The sequence below is a fragment of the Cebus imitator genome, unplaced genomic scaffold (assembly GCF_001604975.1).
Source record: "Cebus imitator isolate Cc_AM_T3 unplaced genomic scaffold, Cebus_imitator-1.0 Scaffold385, whole genome shotgun sequence".
NCBI classification, from domain to species: domain Eukaryota; kingdom Metazoa; phylum Chordata; class Mammalia; order Primates; family Cebidae; genus Cebus; species Cebus imitator.
In genome coordinates this window covers 601,119-620,256 of record NW_016107700.1, presented here as the reverse complement: position 1 = coordinate 620,256, position 19,138 = coordinate 601,119, and the positions used below count along the sequence as shown (strand labels likewise).

General features: G+C 40.5%; 2 protein-coding genes across 11 annotated transcripts in view; one reads left to right on the top strand and one right to left on the bottom strand.

Annotated features, from left to right (window-relative positions):
* The window catches only part of FGD4 (FYVE, RhoGEF and PH domain containing 4), a 237,048-nt gene that overhangs the window by 81,412 nt on the left and 136,498 nt on the right, over positions 1–19,138 (bottom strand). For 8 of the 10 annotated variants that reach the window (XM_017507903.2, XM_017507911.2, XM_017507905.2 and 5 more), the window contains exon 2: positions 1,626–1,778. In XM_017507903.2, coding sequence (XP_017363392.1) covers positions 1,626–1,778 — 153 coding nt within the window. Of the gene's footprint in view, positions 1–1,625; positions 1,779–11,230; positions 11,303–19,138 lie in introns of all 10 variants that reach the window. The other 2 variants (XM_017507908.2, XM_037731181.1) reach the window with 1 other exon arrangement.
* Positions 13,541–14,016, top strand: LOC108288820 (cytochrome c oxidase subunit NDUFA4-like). The gene has a single exon (XM_037731183.1). The coding sequence runs from the start codon at positions 13,614–13,616 to the stop codon at positions 13,860–13,862; it is 249 nt and encodes an 82-aa protein (XP_037587111.1). The 5' UTR covers positions 13,541–13,613; the 3' UTR covers positions 13,863–14,016.

Here is a 19,138-nt window from a genome sequence, read left to right as displayed (position 1 = left end):
AAAAAAGAAAAAGAAGTATAAAGTACTCTGTGATTTATTTAACATCTGCAAATATTCCCTTTAGTTAGAAAAGTATATAAACATAATTAGCCCATATTTAAGATAGGAAGTAAGTATGTATTTAAATAACAATACACTGGCTTTAATACAACTACAAAAAAGCAAGGTTAAGTGTTGTCTGCTTAAAAATGGGATTATTTTGGCACACACAGCTTAGGAAGGACACTCTATTTCTCTAAATACAATGACTCTGGAAAACAATGAGGTAATGTAGTGCATCTTCCAAAAATAAAGGCTTTTTAAATAATGAAATTCTTCCTTTGATCAGGAAAATTCATAAACTAGAATTGTATTCATTATTAATATTCTTACCTCACACTGGATCTTTGTCAACTTGGGTCTAATAGGAAAGATGGAATTTTACATTTTGGAAACACAAAAGGCTCAAATCATGGCCAAAAAAAATTTCCTATGTTTATATTCATGTCAATGCTATAAGGGAACAGTGCAGTCAAAAGACATGGTTATAAGCTCGTGAATAGGCTACTCATCTGAATCGTCAATTATCTGACCTTGCTTGATAGCGATATTCCATACCACCACAAATATAATTGTGAGAACAAGCAGACAAATATCTCATAATCCAGAAGATTCATTTCAAACTCATTCTAAAATTTTCTTTCAGAAATCCTTAAAACATACAACTTTAAGGAATAACACCACTTATTTTATAATGCATGCTATAGAATACATTTTTTTTTGAATAAATTTTTCTTTGCAAGAACAGGAGACCTAAGTAAACACGAAATAAACAAAAACAGATATTGATTTTTCCCAAGTGTAGTAATTCTGACAATGCCCAGTATTGTTTCTCATATCTGTTTAGCATTCATTATCAATGAAAATCTGTAAGGAAGAAACTACACATTAAACCGCAGTGTAGCCTAGCTTTTGTGTTCCATTTCAAAAGGCCTCGCTCTTTATCATCGAAACTATAATTTTGTGCTTCTCAAAGTTAATACTCAGTTCACTGGAAATTTCTTTGTAAAAGGAAACGGTCACTGAAAAAATCATTCAAACTTTCTACCATCACGGCTTTTTCTTTCCCCTCGCTGGCCACTCAATCCTGAATGGAGGGCTGTTACTGTTCCTTTCTGCGGATGACATTACTATGAGGTATTTTCAAGTCCCACTTCCTTAATATTATCAATCACGTGCTTGATAAGTACATGAAGTGCTGTTTTAGAATTATCTCTTTCACAAATACTGACATCTAGAAAATCATTTCTGTCTAACAGTGTTCCAAACACATTTATTACACAGACAATAAGTCCCTGTGTTAGGTCAAGCATAATGAAGAGATCACAGTTCCATTAAGATGACATGCAAATAATTTCAACAACATGAAAAGATCCGTAATAGAGAAATGTATGTTGTTTCAGGAGCAGAGCAAATAGCAACCTCTACCTGAGAAAATGCATAGAGATAGCCTCTTCTCTAAAAAATAATGTACCCAGTTCCTCACTTCTAGCTTAAAATGCTTTCTTTGTGGCCATCATCTTGCTGGTTAGCCTTGTTTGATGAACAAAGTACCCACCCCAATCACAAATCCCCAATGAGCATACCTTGTGGCTTTGGACTTGCAGCTGAGTGTTTTGCTGGCCTGTTCCCATTTATTCCCTGAGCCTCTTCTTTAGATACATTCTCATCAACCAGTGTGGTTGTGCTGCTTATGAAACAAGGTGGAACTAAAGCGATCTTTGGACAGGTACTGCTGCCTGCAAAAGAGTTCAGAAAGAAAGGGCAGTTAAGTATAGAGGCATAGCACAGCACTGTCTTGTAAGTTAAATTTCTCCTGACCCTGTACAACAGAAACAGTCATAGTTACAAGACTAAACATAGAAATACTTTTCCCATGTGGGCTGGCGTTGATAAAGAGTTTTCCTAGGAAATATCTCATTCTATGGGCTTTAGGAATCTTATAATGGATGTTGACAGAAGACTGCTATGTACAGGCATCCTTTCCTTGCAGGGCCACAGAAAGGGCAGAACACAGCTGCTACAATGTAGGCGAAGGAAAGGACTGAACTAATCCATTAAAAGCCTTCCTTTTTAGTTTCGGGTCTGTTGCTAGTCATAGAGCAATTCAAAAGTACAAAGGAGGAAAGCCCAACGGGACAGCTGACCCAAAGACTCTAGAAGAATGGCTCCATTAGAAATGAACAAATACACACACGCGCCCACATCTACACGCACCCTCTCGCCCACTAGCTTAGTCAGACTCCACATCAACATCCATGACACAGGCTAACGTGACCTATGTTTTCCAAAGAAAGGATGGCAAGATTATACAGATGACATGGTCACATTTATATAGAACTCACAACACCAAAATGTTCTTTAAAATCACACCAACACATCATGAGACATAGATGAAGAGGAAAAGATTAAAATTTTGTTCACTTTCTGGTATAAAAAGTCATATATTGAATTTCAGAGACTTTTAAAGGCGTCATGTGTCGGTGTTCTCTCTTTATTATGCATATTAGATTTCCTTCTCTTCCGGTTGACATGCTGATATGAAGACAACTGATTCTGCTTCAGAGAAAATAAAATTTCTACCAGGAAATTCACTATAATTGAATCAAAGAATGTAATTTAAGGAATTATCATTTGGTTAAGGAATGAAGAGTCTCGTTTTTATAGAATCCAAATATCTGAAAGAGAACTGTTAGAGATTTTTTTTAAACCTTGATTATTTAAAACAAGAGACGCTATTTAAAAAAAACCAAATCAACTTTCTATTGAGTAAAACAACGTCTCTTAATTCAATTCATTATTAAATAATATTGACTAAAAAACACATTTGGGCTGGGCACTGTGGCTCATGCCTGTAATCCCATGGCTTTGGGAGGCCACGGCAGATGGATCACCTGAGGTCAGGAATTTGAGACCAGCCTGGCCAAGATGGTGAAACTTCATCTCTACTAAAAATACAAAAATTAGCTGGGTGTGGTGGTGGGCACCTGTAATCCCAGCTACTCGGGAGGCTGAGACAGGAGAATCTCCTGAGCCCAGGAGGCAGAGATTGCAGTGAGCCAAGATGGCATCATTGCACTCCAGCCTGGGCGACAAGAGCAAACCTCTGTCTAAAAAAAAAAAAACCAAAAACCCAAAAAACAAACAAACAAAAAGACTCCACACTTGAACTTTATTTTCTGTGGCCCTCCTTAAAATTTATCTTGGTAAAACAGATTTTGGAAAATATCGAGTTCCAAGTACTGTCTCAACAGTTCTTTCAGAGCCGATGCCAAAACAGAAATTAAGTGACACTAGGAGTTTGAAACCAGCCTGGGCAACATAATGAGACCTTGTCTTTACTTAAAAAATAAAAATTAGCTGGGCATCATGGTGCATGCTTATGATCCCAGCTACTAGAGAGGTTGAGGTAGGAGGATTTCTTGAGTCCAGGAGGCTGAGGCTGCAGTGAGCTATAATCACAGGACTGCACTCCAGCTTGGGCAACAGAGAGAGACCTTGTAACTTTGAGAAAAGAAAAAGAAAAGCAGGGTGGGAGGGATGGTGCTTATCAGACACCCTTCTACTAAAATGGTTTATCAGATAGATTAAGCATTGTTTAGCAAAATATAACAAGAATTTAGAAAGCAAAAGTAATAAAAGATTATTTGACAGATTATTATTAAAATTATAAAAAGGCCGGTGCAGTGGCTCATGTCTGTAATCTCAACACTTTGGGAGGCTGAGGCAGGCAGATCACTTAAGCCCAGGAATTTGAGACCAGCTAGGCAGCCATGGTGAAATCCTGTCTCTACAAAAAAAATTAATTGGGTATGGTGGCATACATCTGTAGTCCCAGCTACTTTAGAAGGCTGAGGTGGGAGGATGGCTTAAACCTGGGAGTTTGAGGCCACAGTGAGCCGTGATCACACTATTGCCCTGCACTCCAAACTGAGTGATAGAGCGAGACACCATCTCAATATAAATAAAATAAAATTATAAACAGAAGAAATAGAGTTCAAATCTTTAAATGTGTAAGCTTATCTACCTTCTTAGAAAAAGTATGTGAAATAGGCAAAGTACATCCCTAAAATCCACAGCATGTCATACAACCACTTGGCCTTTTAGGGGGAAAAACTGGATGCTTTTTCACAATGATACTAAGAATGGCTTAAAGGCCACCTGCTGGGGTCTAGTGAAGGATGGCTGTACAGTCCCAAACAGTGCAGAGCCACAGTTCAACTACAAACTAAAGCAAGGAACTAATGTAATCATAAATTGAGACCCTGAGACATCAAGAATGTAGCTTTAGCATCAATTCATAAGAGAAAGCAGCAACAATACCACAAAAAGGGGGCAGTTAATGGGTTAAATGAGAAACGAGTTACATTGAGTCTTTTAAAAAGGTAATCACTATTACACTTTAAAATATTTAAAAAGTTTGACGTCTATTTAGAAATAAAACATGTCTTATCTAAATATTAATTTGAATGAAAACAAAGCACTTAATTTCTAGACAGCAAACTTTCAGGGTATAGTAGGTTTTACAACTGTCATGTTGATAGAGACTATCTCCCATGAATGTGCCAAAATGCCTGGAATAAGAGATCAACTGTGCATCTACTTTTAAAATAAGTTCATCAAAGTCATGATTACACATCTTCTGCCAGAGGCAATAGATCAACATGTCAGAACATTGTTTAAAACAAGTCTCTAAATTTCAGCCACTATCACAAAGCATGGAAGCATGGTGAAGGACACAGAGAACACTTACATTTTTAAACATTTGTTTAAAAAAACAAAAAGGCAATGACAAATACGTAGAGATCATATGTGGCTACAAGGTTAAAAATACTATTAATGATTATATGGTCCTGTACAGGAAAAAATGTGCAGACCGCTGGTATAAGTTAAACAAATCACGGTAAAAAGAAGTTTGCCTAAAAGAAACACTTTTCATTAAACACTTCATCTGCTAACATCTTGGATAATAGCAACAAAAACTGAAACTTTCTGCTTGTTTTTGACTGACTTAGCCAACTCATATTTGGACAAACAGTCCTTATTTGGGTACCAGTTGCATAACAGGGAATTGAAACCGAAATTGTAATAAGCTGGTCCTCTCATTTATTAACTCTAGAGGCTCTTTGATTAGAAATTACAATAACAAGAAGAACTAGTAGGGCTGATTTATAAATAGTTATCTTAGACACAGCTATAATGAATTACAGTATGTTAGTTAGCATGGGGGAGGAGAGGTATCTGATTTAAATACTGTCCTTCTTGAGGACTGATCATCTGTTTAGCCACTTTTTAATACTAACCCATTGTGTACTCTGACCTTGGGTTGCTGACCTAGGCTTGCTGCGTTGCATCTCCTATAGGAATCTCTAGACATATGCTAACCTCAAATATTCTCAACTGGCCTCACTGTTGACTGCATATGGCTTCCTCATTCCAACTGCAGAGGTTGCCCCTATGGCTTAACTTTCCTTTATCTGTCTTTTCTGGCATTTCAACGGTTATGCACTAAGTCACGCTTTTGAGTGGTAGATATGTCCTATAATCGGTTAGGGTGACTTTTGGCTACCATTTGCAAGTCTGTTATAGGCTGTTATATTTTATTCTTTTGCATTTTAAGTTTGGATTCTCTCTTTGGCTATCCATTTCAAAGTCCACTCAGTTCTCTGATTCTTCGGGCCTGACCTCTTGCTACAGCGTCCATGACCTCAGATCACATCTTTATACGATCCTGCTTACAGTCTGGTTATACTGTCTCATCCATCCATACACTGGGTCTCTAGCCCTGGAGATCTCAATGGAGTCCACCTGTTGGAACAAGGATCTCTTATATCGAAGAGGGAAGACACAGTTTTCTAGGGTGGATCTTTTTGGGAGCATATTGTCCATAAGGATAAACATACTTAAAAAAACCAAAAACCACTTTATTTGCATTTAGTTTTCACTGTTTCCTTGGTGTACTACAACCTGTGAGAATTACTTAGATTTCTCTTGAATTACTCTGGCACTTTTAAAGAACATGGTCAGGTATTTTGTAGAATGTCCCTCAAACTGGGCTTCTCTGTTATATTTTCATTATTAGACTGTGGTTACAGGTTTGGGGGAACAATGTAACAGAGGCAATGCACCCATCTCACTTTATTATATTAATATCACTGCATGGTAGCAACATGATTATCATGTGATGTTAACCCTGGTCAACTGGTGAGGTGGCATCTGCCAAGTTTCTCCACTATAAAACATTATTATAAGACATTCTTCAACGCTCTTATCCTAACTCCCAAAACTCCCCCATTTGTCACATAGATTACAGATTACATCTTCCATATGCTAGCCTACAAACCTAGATTAAGAGATCAATTGCCTTAAAAAAAAGCCATTAAGGTTATAAAACCCATACTTTACAACTCGCTCGCTAACGGGAACAAATCCATAGCCAGGAAATTTGAGTGTTATTTCACATAGCTCCCTGAACTTCTAAACCTGAATAATAAATTTGCTAGAAAAATAATTATCAAGCCACAAAGGATCTTCAAAAAGAAAATCTGATGAAGAGTTAAAGAAAGTTCCTCGGACCTAGGAACAGTTCTTCTAGGACTCTAATCTACAGCAATAGTCCTGTGTATGTAAAGTTGTATGTATATGGATGGTCGATATAACATTATAGAACATATGCAGCAGACTGGGAAGATTTCCAAAATATTAATAACAGAGATCTACAAGACATTATTAAACTGTAGAATATGTATAATATCTCATTTTTTAAAAAGAATAAGATATAGACAAATGTATAGAAATATACTGAAAGAGGGGGAAGATAACACAGCAAATGTAAATTACAGAATTGCAGATGAAGGTGAGGTGAGAGAATGAATGAGAAGTTTCATATTTTGGTCTCCAAACAGCTATATCATTTAAATCTTTTATAATAAAAATGTATTTACATATTACTTATCTTTTAAAAAATCTCTGAAAGTCACCAAGTATACGTAACACAGAGACTTTTTAAAAAGCATATCCCTGCTGGATGCAGAGGCTCACACCTGTAATCCCAACACTTTGGGAGGCAGAGGCAGGCAGATCATGTAAGGTCAGGAGTTCAAGACCAACCTGGGCAACATGGTGGAACCCCATCTCTACTAAAAATACAAAAAGTAGCTGGGCATGATGGCAGGTGCCTGTAATCCCAGCTACTCAGGAGGCTGAAGTGGGAGAATTGCTTGAACCTGGGAGGTGGAGGTTGCAGTGAACCAAGATCATGCCACTGCATGACAGAGCCAGACTCCATCTCAAGAAAAAAGCATATCCCTTACATTTGTACATCCATGTTCACAGCAGCATTAATTCACAATAGTCAAAAATTAGAAGCAGGCCGGGCACGGTGGCTCACACCTGTAATCCCAGCACTTTGGAAGGCCTAGCAGGGTGGATCACAAGGTCAGGAAATCAAGACCATCCTGGCTAACACGGTGAAAATCCATCTCTACTAAAAATTAAAAAAAAAAATTAGCCAGATGTAGTGGCACGGGCCTATAGTCCCAGCTACTCAGGAAGCTGAGGCAGGAAAATTGCTTGAACCTGGGAGGTGGAGGTTGCAGTGAGCCGAGATTATGCCACTGCACTTCAGCCTTGCTTCAGAGCAAGACTCCATCTCAAAAAAAAAAAAAAAAAAAAAAAACATAAGTAGAAGCGGGCCCGGTGTAGTGGCTCACGCCTGTAATCCCAACACTTTGGGAGGCTGAGGTGCCCAACACTACGCACAACTAATTTTTTTCTTTTTAGTGGAGACAGGGTTTCACCATGTTGGTCAGGCTGGTTTAGAACTCCTGACTTCAGGTGATCAAGCTGCCTCAACCTCTCAAGGTGCTGGGATTACAGGCATAAGCTTCCGCATGCAGCACGAAATTCTATCATATGCTACAACACGGATGAATCTTGAGGACACACATAATGCTAGGTGAAATAAGCCATTTACAAAGACAAATACCGTGTAATTCGACTTATACCTAGAATAGTCAAAATCATAGAAACAGAAAGCAGAATGGTGGTTCTGAGGAGCTGGAAGGAGGGGGAAAAAGGAGTTATTGTTTAGTGTGTGCAGAGTTCAGTTTTGCAAGATGAAAAGAGTTCTGTGGATGATAGTGGTGATGGAAGCACAAGAGTTCTGTGACGACAGTGGTGAATGTATTTAATGCCAGTGAAATGTACATTTAAAAATGGTTATGATGGCAAATTTTAAGTACTTTTTAACCACAATTAAAATAAAATTTAAAAACTTAAAAAGCATATCCCTTGTTTAACCAAGAAAAAAATAAAGAAATATTAAGCTGTTCTTAACTCTGACATGGCAAGAAACCATATTAAAGTTTCTTTAAAATTAAAGTGCCTGGCCAGGCATGATGGCTCACACCTGTAATCCCAACACTTTGGGATGCCCTGGAGAGAGGACTGCTTACCACCAGAGTTTGAGACTAGCTTGGACAACATAGCAAGACACTATCTCTACAAAAAGTAAAAAAAATTAGTTGGGCACAGTGGTGCATAACTGTAGTCCTGGCTATTTGGGAAGATCAGTTGAGGCTGGGAGTTTGAGATTGTGGTAACCTGTGATTGCACCACTGTACTCCAGCTGTAACAGAGTGAAAGACCTTGTCACTTTAGAAACAAAAAAAAAGGCTGGACGCAGTGGCTCATGCCTGTAATCCCAGCACTTTGGGAGGCCGAGACGGGCAGATCACAAGGTCAGGAGTTCGAGACCAGCCTGGCCAGCATGGTGAAACTCCATCTCTACTAACAAAACACAAAAATTAACAGGGTGTGGTGGTGCGCACCTGTAATCCCAGCTACTCAAAAGGCTGAGGTGGAAGAACTGCTTGAGCCCAGGAGCAGAGGTTCAGTGAACTGAGATCGCACCACTGCACTCCAGCTTGGGCGACAGGACAAGACTCCATCTCAAAAAAAAAAAAAAAAAAAAAAAAAAAAAAAAAAAAAAAAAAAAAAAAGCCCTAAAAAAAAAAAAAAACAAAAAAAAGAAAAAAAAAAAAAAAAAATCCCAGTTATTGACTGAATGTTTCTGTTATTAATATTATTTTTATTGATCGTTGTTTTTGAGACAAGGCCTCACTCTGCCACCTAGACTGAGGTGCAATCATGGCTCACTGCAGCCTCAACCTCCTGGGCTCAAGTGATCCTTCCACCTCAGCCTCCTGAGTAGCTGTGACTACAGGCATGCACCACCATGATCAACTGATTTAAAAAAAAATTTTGGGCTGGGCATGGTGGCACACGCCTGTAATCTCAGCACTTTGGGAGGCCAAGGCGGGCGGATCACGAGGCCAAGAGATTGAGACCAGTCTGGCCAACATGGTAAAAACCTGTCACTACTAAAAATATAAAAATTAGCCAGGCATGGTGGCAGGAGCCTATAATCCCAGCTACTCAGGAGGCTGAGGCAGGAGAATCGCTTGAACCCGGGAGGCGGAGGTTGCAGTGAGCCGAGATCGCGCTGCCATTGCACTCCAGCCTGGGCGACAGGACAAGACTCCATCTCAAAAAAAAAAAAAAAAAGGCCGAGTACAGTGGCTCATGCCTGTAATTCCCAACACTTTGGGAGGCCAAGGCAAGTGGATCGCCTGAGGTCAGGAATTCAAGGCCAGCCTGACCAACATAGTGAAACCCCATCTCTACTAAAAATATAAAAAATTAGCTGGGCATAGTGGTGGGTGCCTGTGATCCCAGCTACTTGGGAGGCTGAGGCAGGAGAATTACTTGAAACTAGGAGGCAGAGGTTGCAGTGAGCCGAGATCATGCCACTGTATTCCAGCATGGTCAACAAGAGTGAAACTCTGCCTCAAAAATAAATAAATAATAAATAAAAGTTAAATGCTGAAGTACACTTGGATTAGGGATTGGTTCTCCACTCCCACTTGTACCCACAATTCCATGCCTTCCACATGCTGAGATTAAATCTCCACTGCAGACCTCACCTGTCTGCAGGATTTACATTAGTTGCCTACCAGCATCTTCCCCAGTATGTCTAAAAGCCATCTCACTATCAACAGACCCATATCTGAACCTCTCATCACCCAACTTTCACCTAAAACTAACTGCCTTGAGGTTTTCTCTGACTCAGTAGCAACAACACCATTTATGCATAGGCTAAAACCTTGAAAACACCCCAAATCCTCTTTTTCTCTCATAGTCTACATCCCATCCACCAGGAAATCCTGGTGGCTCTACTTCCAAAATATTTGCAGATTTTACTATCTAGCACCTTCTCTGTTGCTACTGCTCTGGCCTAAACTACCACAATTTTTAACTGAATTATAGCAGCAAGACCCTTCACCTGGTCTCCCTGTTCCTTCCCTTGTTCCCAGTGCAGTCCATATTTTTCAAACCAGGACCAGAGAGACCCTTTTAAAACCCAAGTCAGATCCTGTGCTTAGAATTCTCCAACAGATCTACGTTCTGCTGAGGGTAAAATCTCAAATTCTTGCAATGGTTTGCAAGCTCTACAGGATCTGGCCTTAGCCCCGTTGCCACTCTTACCTTACTGGCCCCTATTGCCCCTTTGCACATTCCATTCCAGGCACACTGGCTCCTTGCTATTCCTCCAACAGGCCAAGCAAACTTGGTGCTAGAATGTTCTTCCCCCAGATTATTTTGAGGCAAATTGCTTTATCTTCTTCAAATCTCGGCTCAAATTGCAACTTGTCCACATGGATTACCCTGACCACACTATTTAGTTTTATTGCTACTCCGACCCTACTTTATAGTTTTTTGTTTCTTCTGCAGCACCTATTGCTTTCTAATGAACTACATTATTTATTCTGTTAATTGTTTATTGTCAGTTTTCCCTGGTTAGAATATAAGCTCCAGGAAGGCAGCAATCGTACTCCTGACAAATCCCAGGAATATCACCTGTCACAGGGTAGATGCTCAAAACATATTTGTCAAACAAATGAATTCTGGAGACTTTGAGCAAGTTTCTCTGTTTGCCAAAATTCTTGGTTTCTATTTCATAAAAGATGTTTTCTAAATCCTGACAATATGGAAATATGTAGCTAAGAGCCCAACCTGTATAAAATTTTTGACATTTCCATTTACATCTAAAATCTAAAACATTCAAGGTTATTCTACACAAATCCTCAATATTCAGTTAAAACAAAAAAAAGTTAAAAGCTATACATACCCAAATAATTTCTTCACAACCCAGAAGCAGATTTTTAAGCATCTGGAATTGTGGAACTCTCCAGATGTTTATCTTGATAAAAACAGCAACAGTAAAAAAAAAAAAAAAAAATCCCAGTTATTGACTGAATGTTTCTGTTATTAATATTATTTTTATTGATCGTTGTTTTTGAGACAAGGCCTCACTCTGCCACCTAGACTGAGGTGCAATCATGGCTCACTGCAGCCTCAACCTCCTGGGCTCAAGTGATCCTTCCACCTCAGCCTCCTGAGTAGCTGTGACTACAGGCATGCACCACCATGATCAACTGATTTAAAAAAAAATTTTGGGCTGGGCATGGTGGCACACGCCTGTAATCTCAGCACTTTGGGAGGCCAAGGCGGGCGGATCACGAGGCCAAGAGATTGAGACCAGTCTGGCCAACATGGTAAAAACCTGTCACTACTAAAAATATAAAAATTAGCCAGGCATGGTGGCAGGAGCCTATAATCCCAGCTACTCAGGAGGCTGAGGCAGGAGAATCGCTTGAACCTGGGAGGCGGAGGTTGCAGTGAGCTGAGATCGCGCCACTGCACTCCATCCTGGGTGACAGAGCAAGACTCCATCTCAAAAAAAATTTTTTTTTGTAGAGATGGGGTTTCTGTTGCCCAAGTTGGTCTCCAACTCTTGGCCTGAAGCAATCTTCCCGCCTCTGCCTCTCAAAGTTATGGAATTATAGGCATAAGCCACCATGCCCAGCATGTTTCTGTTTATTATTTTATTTACATTTACTAGGATCACTAACTTATATGGATTATAGACTGCCAATATTTCAGACTCATCATATAATGCTACCTAAAATTAAAGAATGTTATACTGTCAGGTAAAGCAAATGGCTTGAGGTCTTTGGAGTTTAAAAGTAACATAAACTCAAAAATAAGACTTGAAGGGAGATAACTGCAGATATTCAATATTTTTAAAGGTCTCAGGGTTGGATAAGCACTAATACAAAGTGTAAAAAGGCAGTTTTGACAGCTATCTTTCTTAAGCATATCAACAATGTGCCTGTGCAGTTGACATAAATGTACAACCTCTAAAGACAAAAATAATTTTTAAAACAATGCTAATTTTCAGACTAGAAATATTTTGTTTTTCTCAAATTGTACTCCATAATTATTTACTGAGTGTCTTTTGTTTGGTACTCTAAAAAGATGAAAGGGTAACACTAACATTTCTAAAGAATACTACTGTCTGTGGCACCTTAAAAGTTAGAATTCTGTTAGAACACAACCTGCTATGCTCATCCTAATTCCAATTTTGAATAGAAGCTGATGAGACCCATGGCCATAGTACCTGTTATAAGACTGCATATCACTACAATAAAAATGTGGGCTCTGGAGGCCCAACACTCTGCTCCATCACTCTTGGGATGGCCATTTGTTGTTAGATGCCATGTGTCCCTGCATGGCAGTGTTAAAAGTGCACATTCCATGATGATTCCTGCATTGGGACTGGCCAGTGTGCTCTGCTGTACCTTGCTTGGCATGCTGTTTTGTTAGGTAGAGACTGAATTTACCACTGCACCAGGAAGGCAGCTCTCCCACTCATATTTGCCCTCACTATTGCCTTGCCTGAGTTCCACGTGCTAATGGAGGTTCCCCTTTCCGCTGTGTTCAGCTAAGAATGTTGGTTAAAACCGGGAGTGGTGGCTCACGCCTGTAATCTCAGCACTTTGGGAGGCCGAGGCAGGTGGATTACCTGAGGTCAGAGCTCAAGACCAGCCTAGCTGACATGGTGAAACCTCATCTCTACTAAAAAAAAAAAATTACAAAAATTAGCTGAGCATGGTGGCAGGCACCTGTAATACCAGCTACTCAGGAGGCTGAGGCAGGAGAATCGCTTGAACCTGGGAGGTGGAGGTTGCTTTGAGCTGAGATTGAGACACTGTGCTCCATCCAGCCTGGGCATCAGAGTGAGACTCCATCTCAAAAAACAAGCAAACAAATATTACAGAAAGCTCTAGCTATTTATAGTATACAAATTACTATGTGTCTGCAGGAATGACCAGAGTGGAAGGTGGGAGTAAAGAGATACCACAATCAAGTACATGTGTCTCTTTCTGCCTGCTTGCAAAAGGCAATTCTAGTTGACACCATCTTAAGCTGGAGGAGGTTCACAGACAGCTGTGCTTTATCTGAAAATTGTTTCCAATTTATCATAACACCCATTTCTCGGTCCCTTCTTTTACAGTTAAGCAGAGCCATATGGAAGAGACTGGGCAATAGATTTATTAAAACACCCTGTGTAGGGAAGTCCGCACAGTGTCAATGCAAATACTACTTAGCCCGGAGCTTGGTGGCTGGGCTCATTTTCTTCTTTCCAATCGGAGGTCTCTGCCGCAAACATGCTCTGCCACATCTTAGGTCAGGCCAAGAAGCATCTGAGCTTGATCCCCCTCTTTGTATTTATTGGAGCTGGAGGTGGGGGAGCAGCCCTGTATCTCTTGCGTTTGGCATTGTTCAATCCAGATGTTTGTTGGGACAAAAAGAATAACCCAGAGCCCTGGAACAAACTGGGTCCCAATGATCAATATAAGTTCTACTCTGTGAATGTGGATTATAGCAAACTGAAGAAAGAACGTCCAGATTTCTAAGTGAAATGTAAAGCTGCTTTAAAATGAAGGTCTTCCAGAAGCCATCCGCACAATTTTCCACTGAACCAGGAAATATTTCTTTTCTAAATGCATGAAATCATGTTAATGTAATCTATTGCTGATTACACTGATTAATAAATAACTGAAACTTGAAGGAAAAAAAAAAAAAAAACACCCTGTGTTACTGCTGTGCTGGTGGTGAAAAATGGGCCTCAGAAGTTGCCCATCCACAGGATAAGATAAATGTTGAATTTTTAAACAATCACATTTTTTCACCAGAGCCTAAGATTCATAACAGTTTTGAGCTTTGATATCATGAGTGAATATATCATGAAGAACTCCAAGCATAGTACTGTGCAGACAGGCCTGAAAACTGATGGCATATTTTTCTGGTATGATCATCTGTATCAAAAGTAACTCAAATGCTAGGTGCATGTACACTTAGGCAGCTTTCACTGATCTCTAAAAGCATGACATTTAGCTGTTTGGATACCAACTGTATCAGTTATTGTATATCATTAAGCACTAAATAGGGTCCTACAGCAAAACATTAACTCAAACATTCTTCAAGTCAGCCAAATAACTGTCGTTTTCCTGTGGTCAAATCTTGGTTTTTCCATTTACTGATGATCAGCTGAGTGAATGACTTACCTTCCCTGTACTTCAATCTTGTCATCTATAAATGAGAATTCATAGGATTCATAACAGTATCTACCTAGGTTGCTGTGAGGATTAAAGTATTAAATTCTAGAGAGCATACTACAACAGTAGCTAGCACATGGTAAACACTGCATGGAAGTGTGTAACTATCTGAAACTATCTGAAATTACTAACACGTAAATAGTAATGCTGCATGATGCCAGGGAGTGTTCCTTAGTCTCTGCCCCTCCGGCCTCCTAAGCCCCTTACTGGCTGCCTCCTTCTGGGCCTGCGCTGTCTGCTTATATTTGCCCTCACTACTGCCCGAGTTCTATTTTCCTGCCACTCAGCACTTGCTCATGCTGGCTTTAGACCTGCTGTTAGCTTCACTGCCCAATGCCTCTGTTACTCTCTGGGATTACCAATAGACCATTCCGGATAAATTCTGGCAAAATCATGACTCTTGCAAACTAATATAATAATGAATTATTTATAAATGTACAGACCTTGTACAACAAGTATGAATCTCTTATTCAACAAAGATAGTAACAGCATTAGCAATGATCAAATGCCTAATAATCGACATGCAGTTGAATTTACTGCTGGTAATTCTAGTCCCAAATAATTTATCATAATTCTCCTCCAAATTACTTTCACAATATTTCACTTTCTTATAAATGTGTGTCCTGGATTCTACAAATTTTTTCATTTCTCCTCCATTTGACATTTCTTCATTTGCTATTATCACAATTGCTAGTTTTTGATAATTAGTCATTTTCTGAAAAGCACGTTTAAGTGCTTATGAACTTTTTGGGGTTTTTTCTGAGACAAGGTCTTGCTCTGTTGCCCAGGCTGAAGTGCAGTGTCACGGCTCACTGCAGCTTTGACCTTATAGGCTCAAGTGATCCTCTCACTTCATCCTCACAAGCTGCTAGAACTGCAGGTGCACCATCACACCCGGCTAATTTTTAAAAAAATTTTACACTTTGGGAGGCCAAGGAGGGCAGATTAGCTGAGGTAAAGAGTTCAAAACCAGTTTGACCAACATAGTGAAACCCTGTCTCTACTAAAAATACAAAATTAGCCAGGTGTGATGGTGGGTGCCTGTTATCCCAGCTACTTGGGAGGCTGAGGCAGGAGAATCACTTGAAACCAAGAGGCGGAGATTGCAGTAAGCTGAGATCGTGCTGTTGCACTCCAGTCTGGCAACAGAGCGAGACTCCATCTCAAAAAAAAAAAAAAAATTTGTAGAGATGGGGTCTCACTATGTTGCCCAGGCTGGTCTCAAACTCTGGGGCTCAAGTGATTCTTCTGCCTCAGCCTCCCAAAGTGATGGGATTACAGGCATAAGCCACCATGCCCACCTACTTTTAAAAAACTCAATGTATATGCTAAGTTCGAGGTTAAAAAGAAAAAGAAAAAAACCTCAATGTATGATTTTAATATATCGTATCTGTATGCTGCTGAACTACTAACGCTCCATAAACATTAAGAATAGCCCGTGATCAACTGCAAAAGGAGTAATAAAACCTATCAAACTTTTACTTTATTCCATTCTTTTTTTTTCTTTTTCTCCCTATTTAAATCTACTGAGTGATAACTCCTTAATTAAAAGTGCCAGGTACTCAGCTAATTACTAGAGACAGAAAGACAAATAAGACACAATCTTTACCCTCGAGTAATTCATGGTTAATGGAAAAAGAGACATGAACATTTCTGTAAGTACCTGGAATGCCTGTCTCACCCCTGCATCTATCCCCAGCTCACTGCAGCTGGGAAGCAAAGGCACCAGCCCAGGCATAGGATGATGAGACTGGAAGTGAGGCCGTGCAGGGGAAGAAGAGAAGAGGAAAGCTGGAGATGCGCTGAGGAGACAAATGGCAGGGGCACTAGCTGTAGAAGGCAGGGCCAAGCAGGAGGAAAGGAAAACACATACCTTGGAACCTTGCTAATGTGACAGGGAAACAGTGCCTTTCACTTTAACAATGCAAGAAGAATACTGTTTTGTGTCATGATTTCAGGAGCCAGGGAGACTGCCAAAGATGCAGTCTGCTTGGCATTCATTAGCCTCAGCTATCCCTAAACACACCATATGCCCTCATTTTTCAATCTCATTGTTACGTGATTAGATATATTCCCTTTGGTACTTTTCAATTTTTTTTTTTTTTTTTTTGAGACAGAGTCTTGATCTGTCGCCAGGCACCAGGCTAGAGTGCAGTGGCGCGATCTCAGCTCACTGCAACCTCCGCCTCCTGGGTTCAAGCAATTCTCCTGCCTCAGCCTCCAGAGGAGCTGGGACTACAGGTGCACACCACCACACCCAGCTAATTTTTGTATTTTTTAGTAGAGAGGGGGTTTGACCATGTTGGCCAGGATGGTTTCAATCTCTTGACCTCGTGATCCGCCTGCCTTGGCTTCCCAAAGTGCTGGGATTAGAGGTGTGAGCCACTGCACCTGGCCGGTACTTTCTTTAAACTACCATTTTATTTTCATTTTAAGGGAGTGGAGAAAGCCTATTTTCCTAATTTAGGGCCTATTATAAACAGGCTCTGATCCACTCATTGTATTTTGTTGTCTGTGGTCTCAGTACTTGTAGGCTAAATCACTTGCCCTTCCTCTAAGAAGGGCTGATTTCCTGAATTCTGTTAATAGCAGCAACAAATATCAGCCAAGTGATTCAGATGGAGGGAGGAGGGGGAAGCACTCAATGAGAGCCTAGATAACATTTTTGGGTATTTGCCGGTTCCTTCCGAACCCCATGGAGTTAACAGTCAGGTGAAAAGGCCACAGCAATGAATTCACAGCACATGCCACAGACCCTGGAACAAGTTTTCCTAAGTGTGTTCTGTGAAGTGCTGCTCTGACAAGAGGATCTCTCGTCTCCCATCACTCCTGGCCACATCCAGGATTCTGTATGAAATATCTGTGATTTGTCCAATTTTAAAGCTTCATCTTGTATTCTTATAATACTAATGGGGGCCTATTAGAGGCTCTGACAAGCTCTGCAATAGAAAAAACCTGCTTAACTCTGACGTCAGTGTTTGTCTGGAAAACCTTTCCACCACATATTATTGTAAGTCAACATCCCATCCGAGCTAGTGTATCTTGGAACGTGTTTTGGGAAAAGCCGCCCCAGGGACTCTGTCCTACGTTCCTGACAGCTATCTTTTGGCTGTTTCCCAGACCTTCCCATTGCCATTACTGGCACGTGCTCCTGACTTCTTGGTAATCATCTTGGCTGCCCTCATGACCTTAACTTTGAAATCATGAGCCCAAACTCCAACCTGCTCATGGCTTTTGGACCTGATTCCACATATTCCCAGCCTTGAGGCTTCACGATCCCACGGTGCTCTGACCACAAAGCAGCACTAGGGCAGGACCCAGGAGGCCTGAGTTCTATGCATGGAGTCTAAAAACAGAGTAGCCCTCAGCTTAAAAAATCAGACGAAACCACATTCTGTAAGTCTGCCAGTCCACTTTCTCTTCATTCTCTCTACCTCCCTCATTTCTCTCACCTGCAAAATCCCACAACCTAACAGACTTGGAGGCATGCAACTTTGGAACCACAGGAAATCTCCAAAGGAACTGGTTCTTTCCTTGAAGTGGTTATAAAATAACTCTGCATGCTGCTTTAAGTACAGGAAGCAAGCATAATAATTGCCAATATAGAGAACAGTAATATGGAAATGTAGAATAATGCACACAGCTTTATTTCACTGCGACAAGTATCATAAGATCTCAGAATACAAAAGAAAATGTCTGGCCTGTAGTTCTAAGTAGCGAACAGATATATTAGCCCTTTGCTTTGTTACCTCCTTGTGGGTTTAAATTCTAAGACCAGACAAAACACTTCATTTGATTTCACATTGAAGACCTATAACCCAAACACCCCCACATGCACTTATGTCCCAACAGAGCACTAGGGTATGCTCCCTGGAAAAACATCGTTTTCAAAATGGCCTTTTCTCAATTGATTTGTTTTCTGGACACCAGACAACTCTGTGTAAGTGCAAAGTAACATATAGCTTCAGGCAGGGATACATCGATGCTGAGACATGTCCTTCAGTAGCATAACACTCAAAAATATTTATCCTCAATGTCACAAAAATATTAACAATCATAACTTGAGGCCAGGCATGGTGGCTCATCCCTGTAATCCCAGCACTTTAGGAGGCCGAGGCGGGTAGATCACTTGAGGTCAGCAGTTTGAGACCAGCCTGGCCAACATGGTAAAACTCCGTCTCTACTAAAAAACAAAAAACAAACTAAAAAAAATTAGCCAGGTGTGGTGGCGTGCAGCTGTAATCAGAGCTATTTAGGAGGCTGAGGCAGAAGAATCACTTGAACCCAGGAGGCGGAGGTTGCAGTGAGCTGGATCGCGCCACTGCACTCCAGCCTGGGCAACAAAGACTGGGTCTTAAAAAAACTTGCGGCCGGGCGCGGTGGCTCAAGCCTGTAATCCCAGCACTTTGGGACGCCGAGGCGGGTGGATCACGAGGTCAAGAGATCGAGACCATCCTGGTCAACATGGTGAAACCTCGTCTCTACTAAAAATACAAAAAATGAGCTGGGCATGGTGGTGCGTGCCTGTAATCCCAGCTACTCAGGAGGCTGAGGCAGGAGAATTGCCTGAACTC

Coding starts and splice junctions, on each gene's coding strand:
- LOC108288820 (XM_037731183.1), top strand. CDS start 13,614: ATGCTCTGCCACATCTTAGGTCAGGCCAAGAAGCATCTGAGCTTGATC.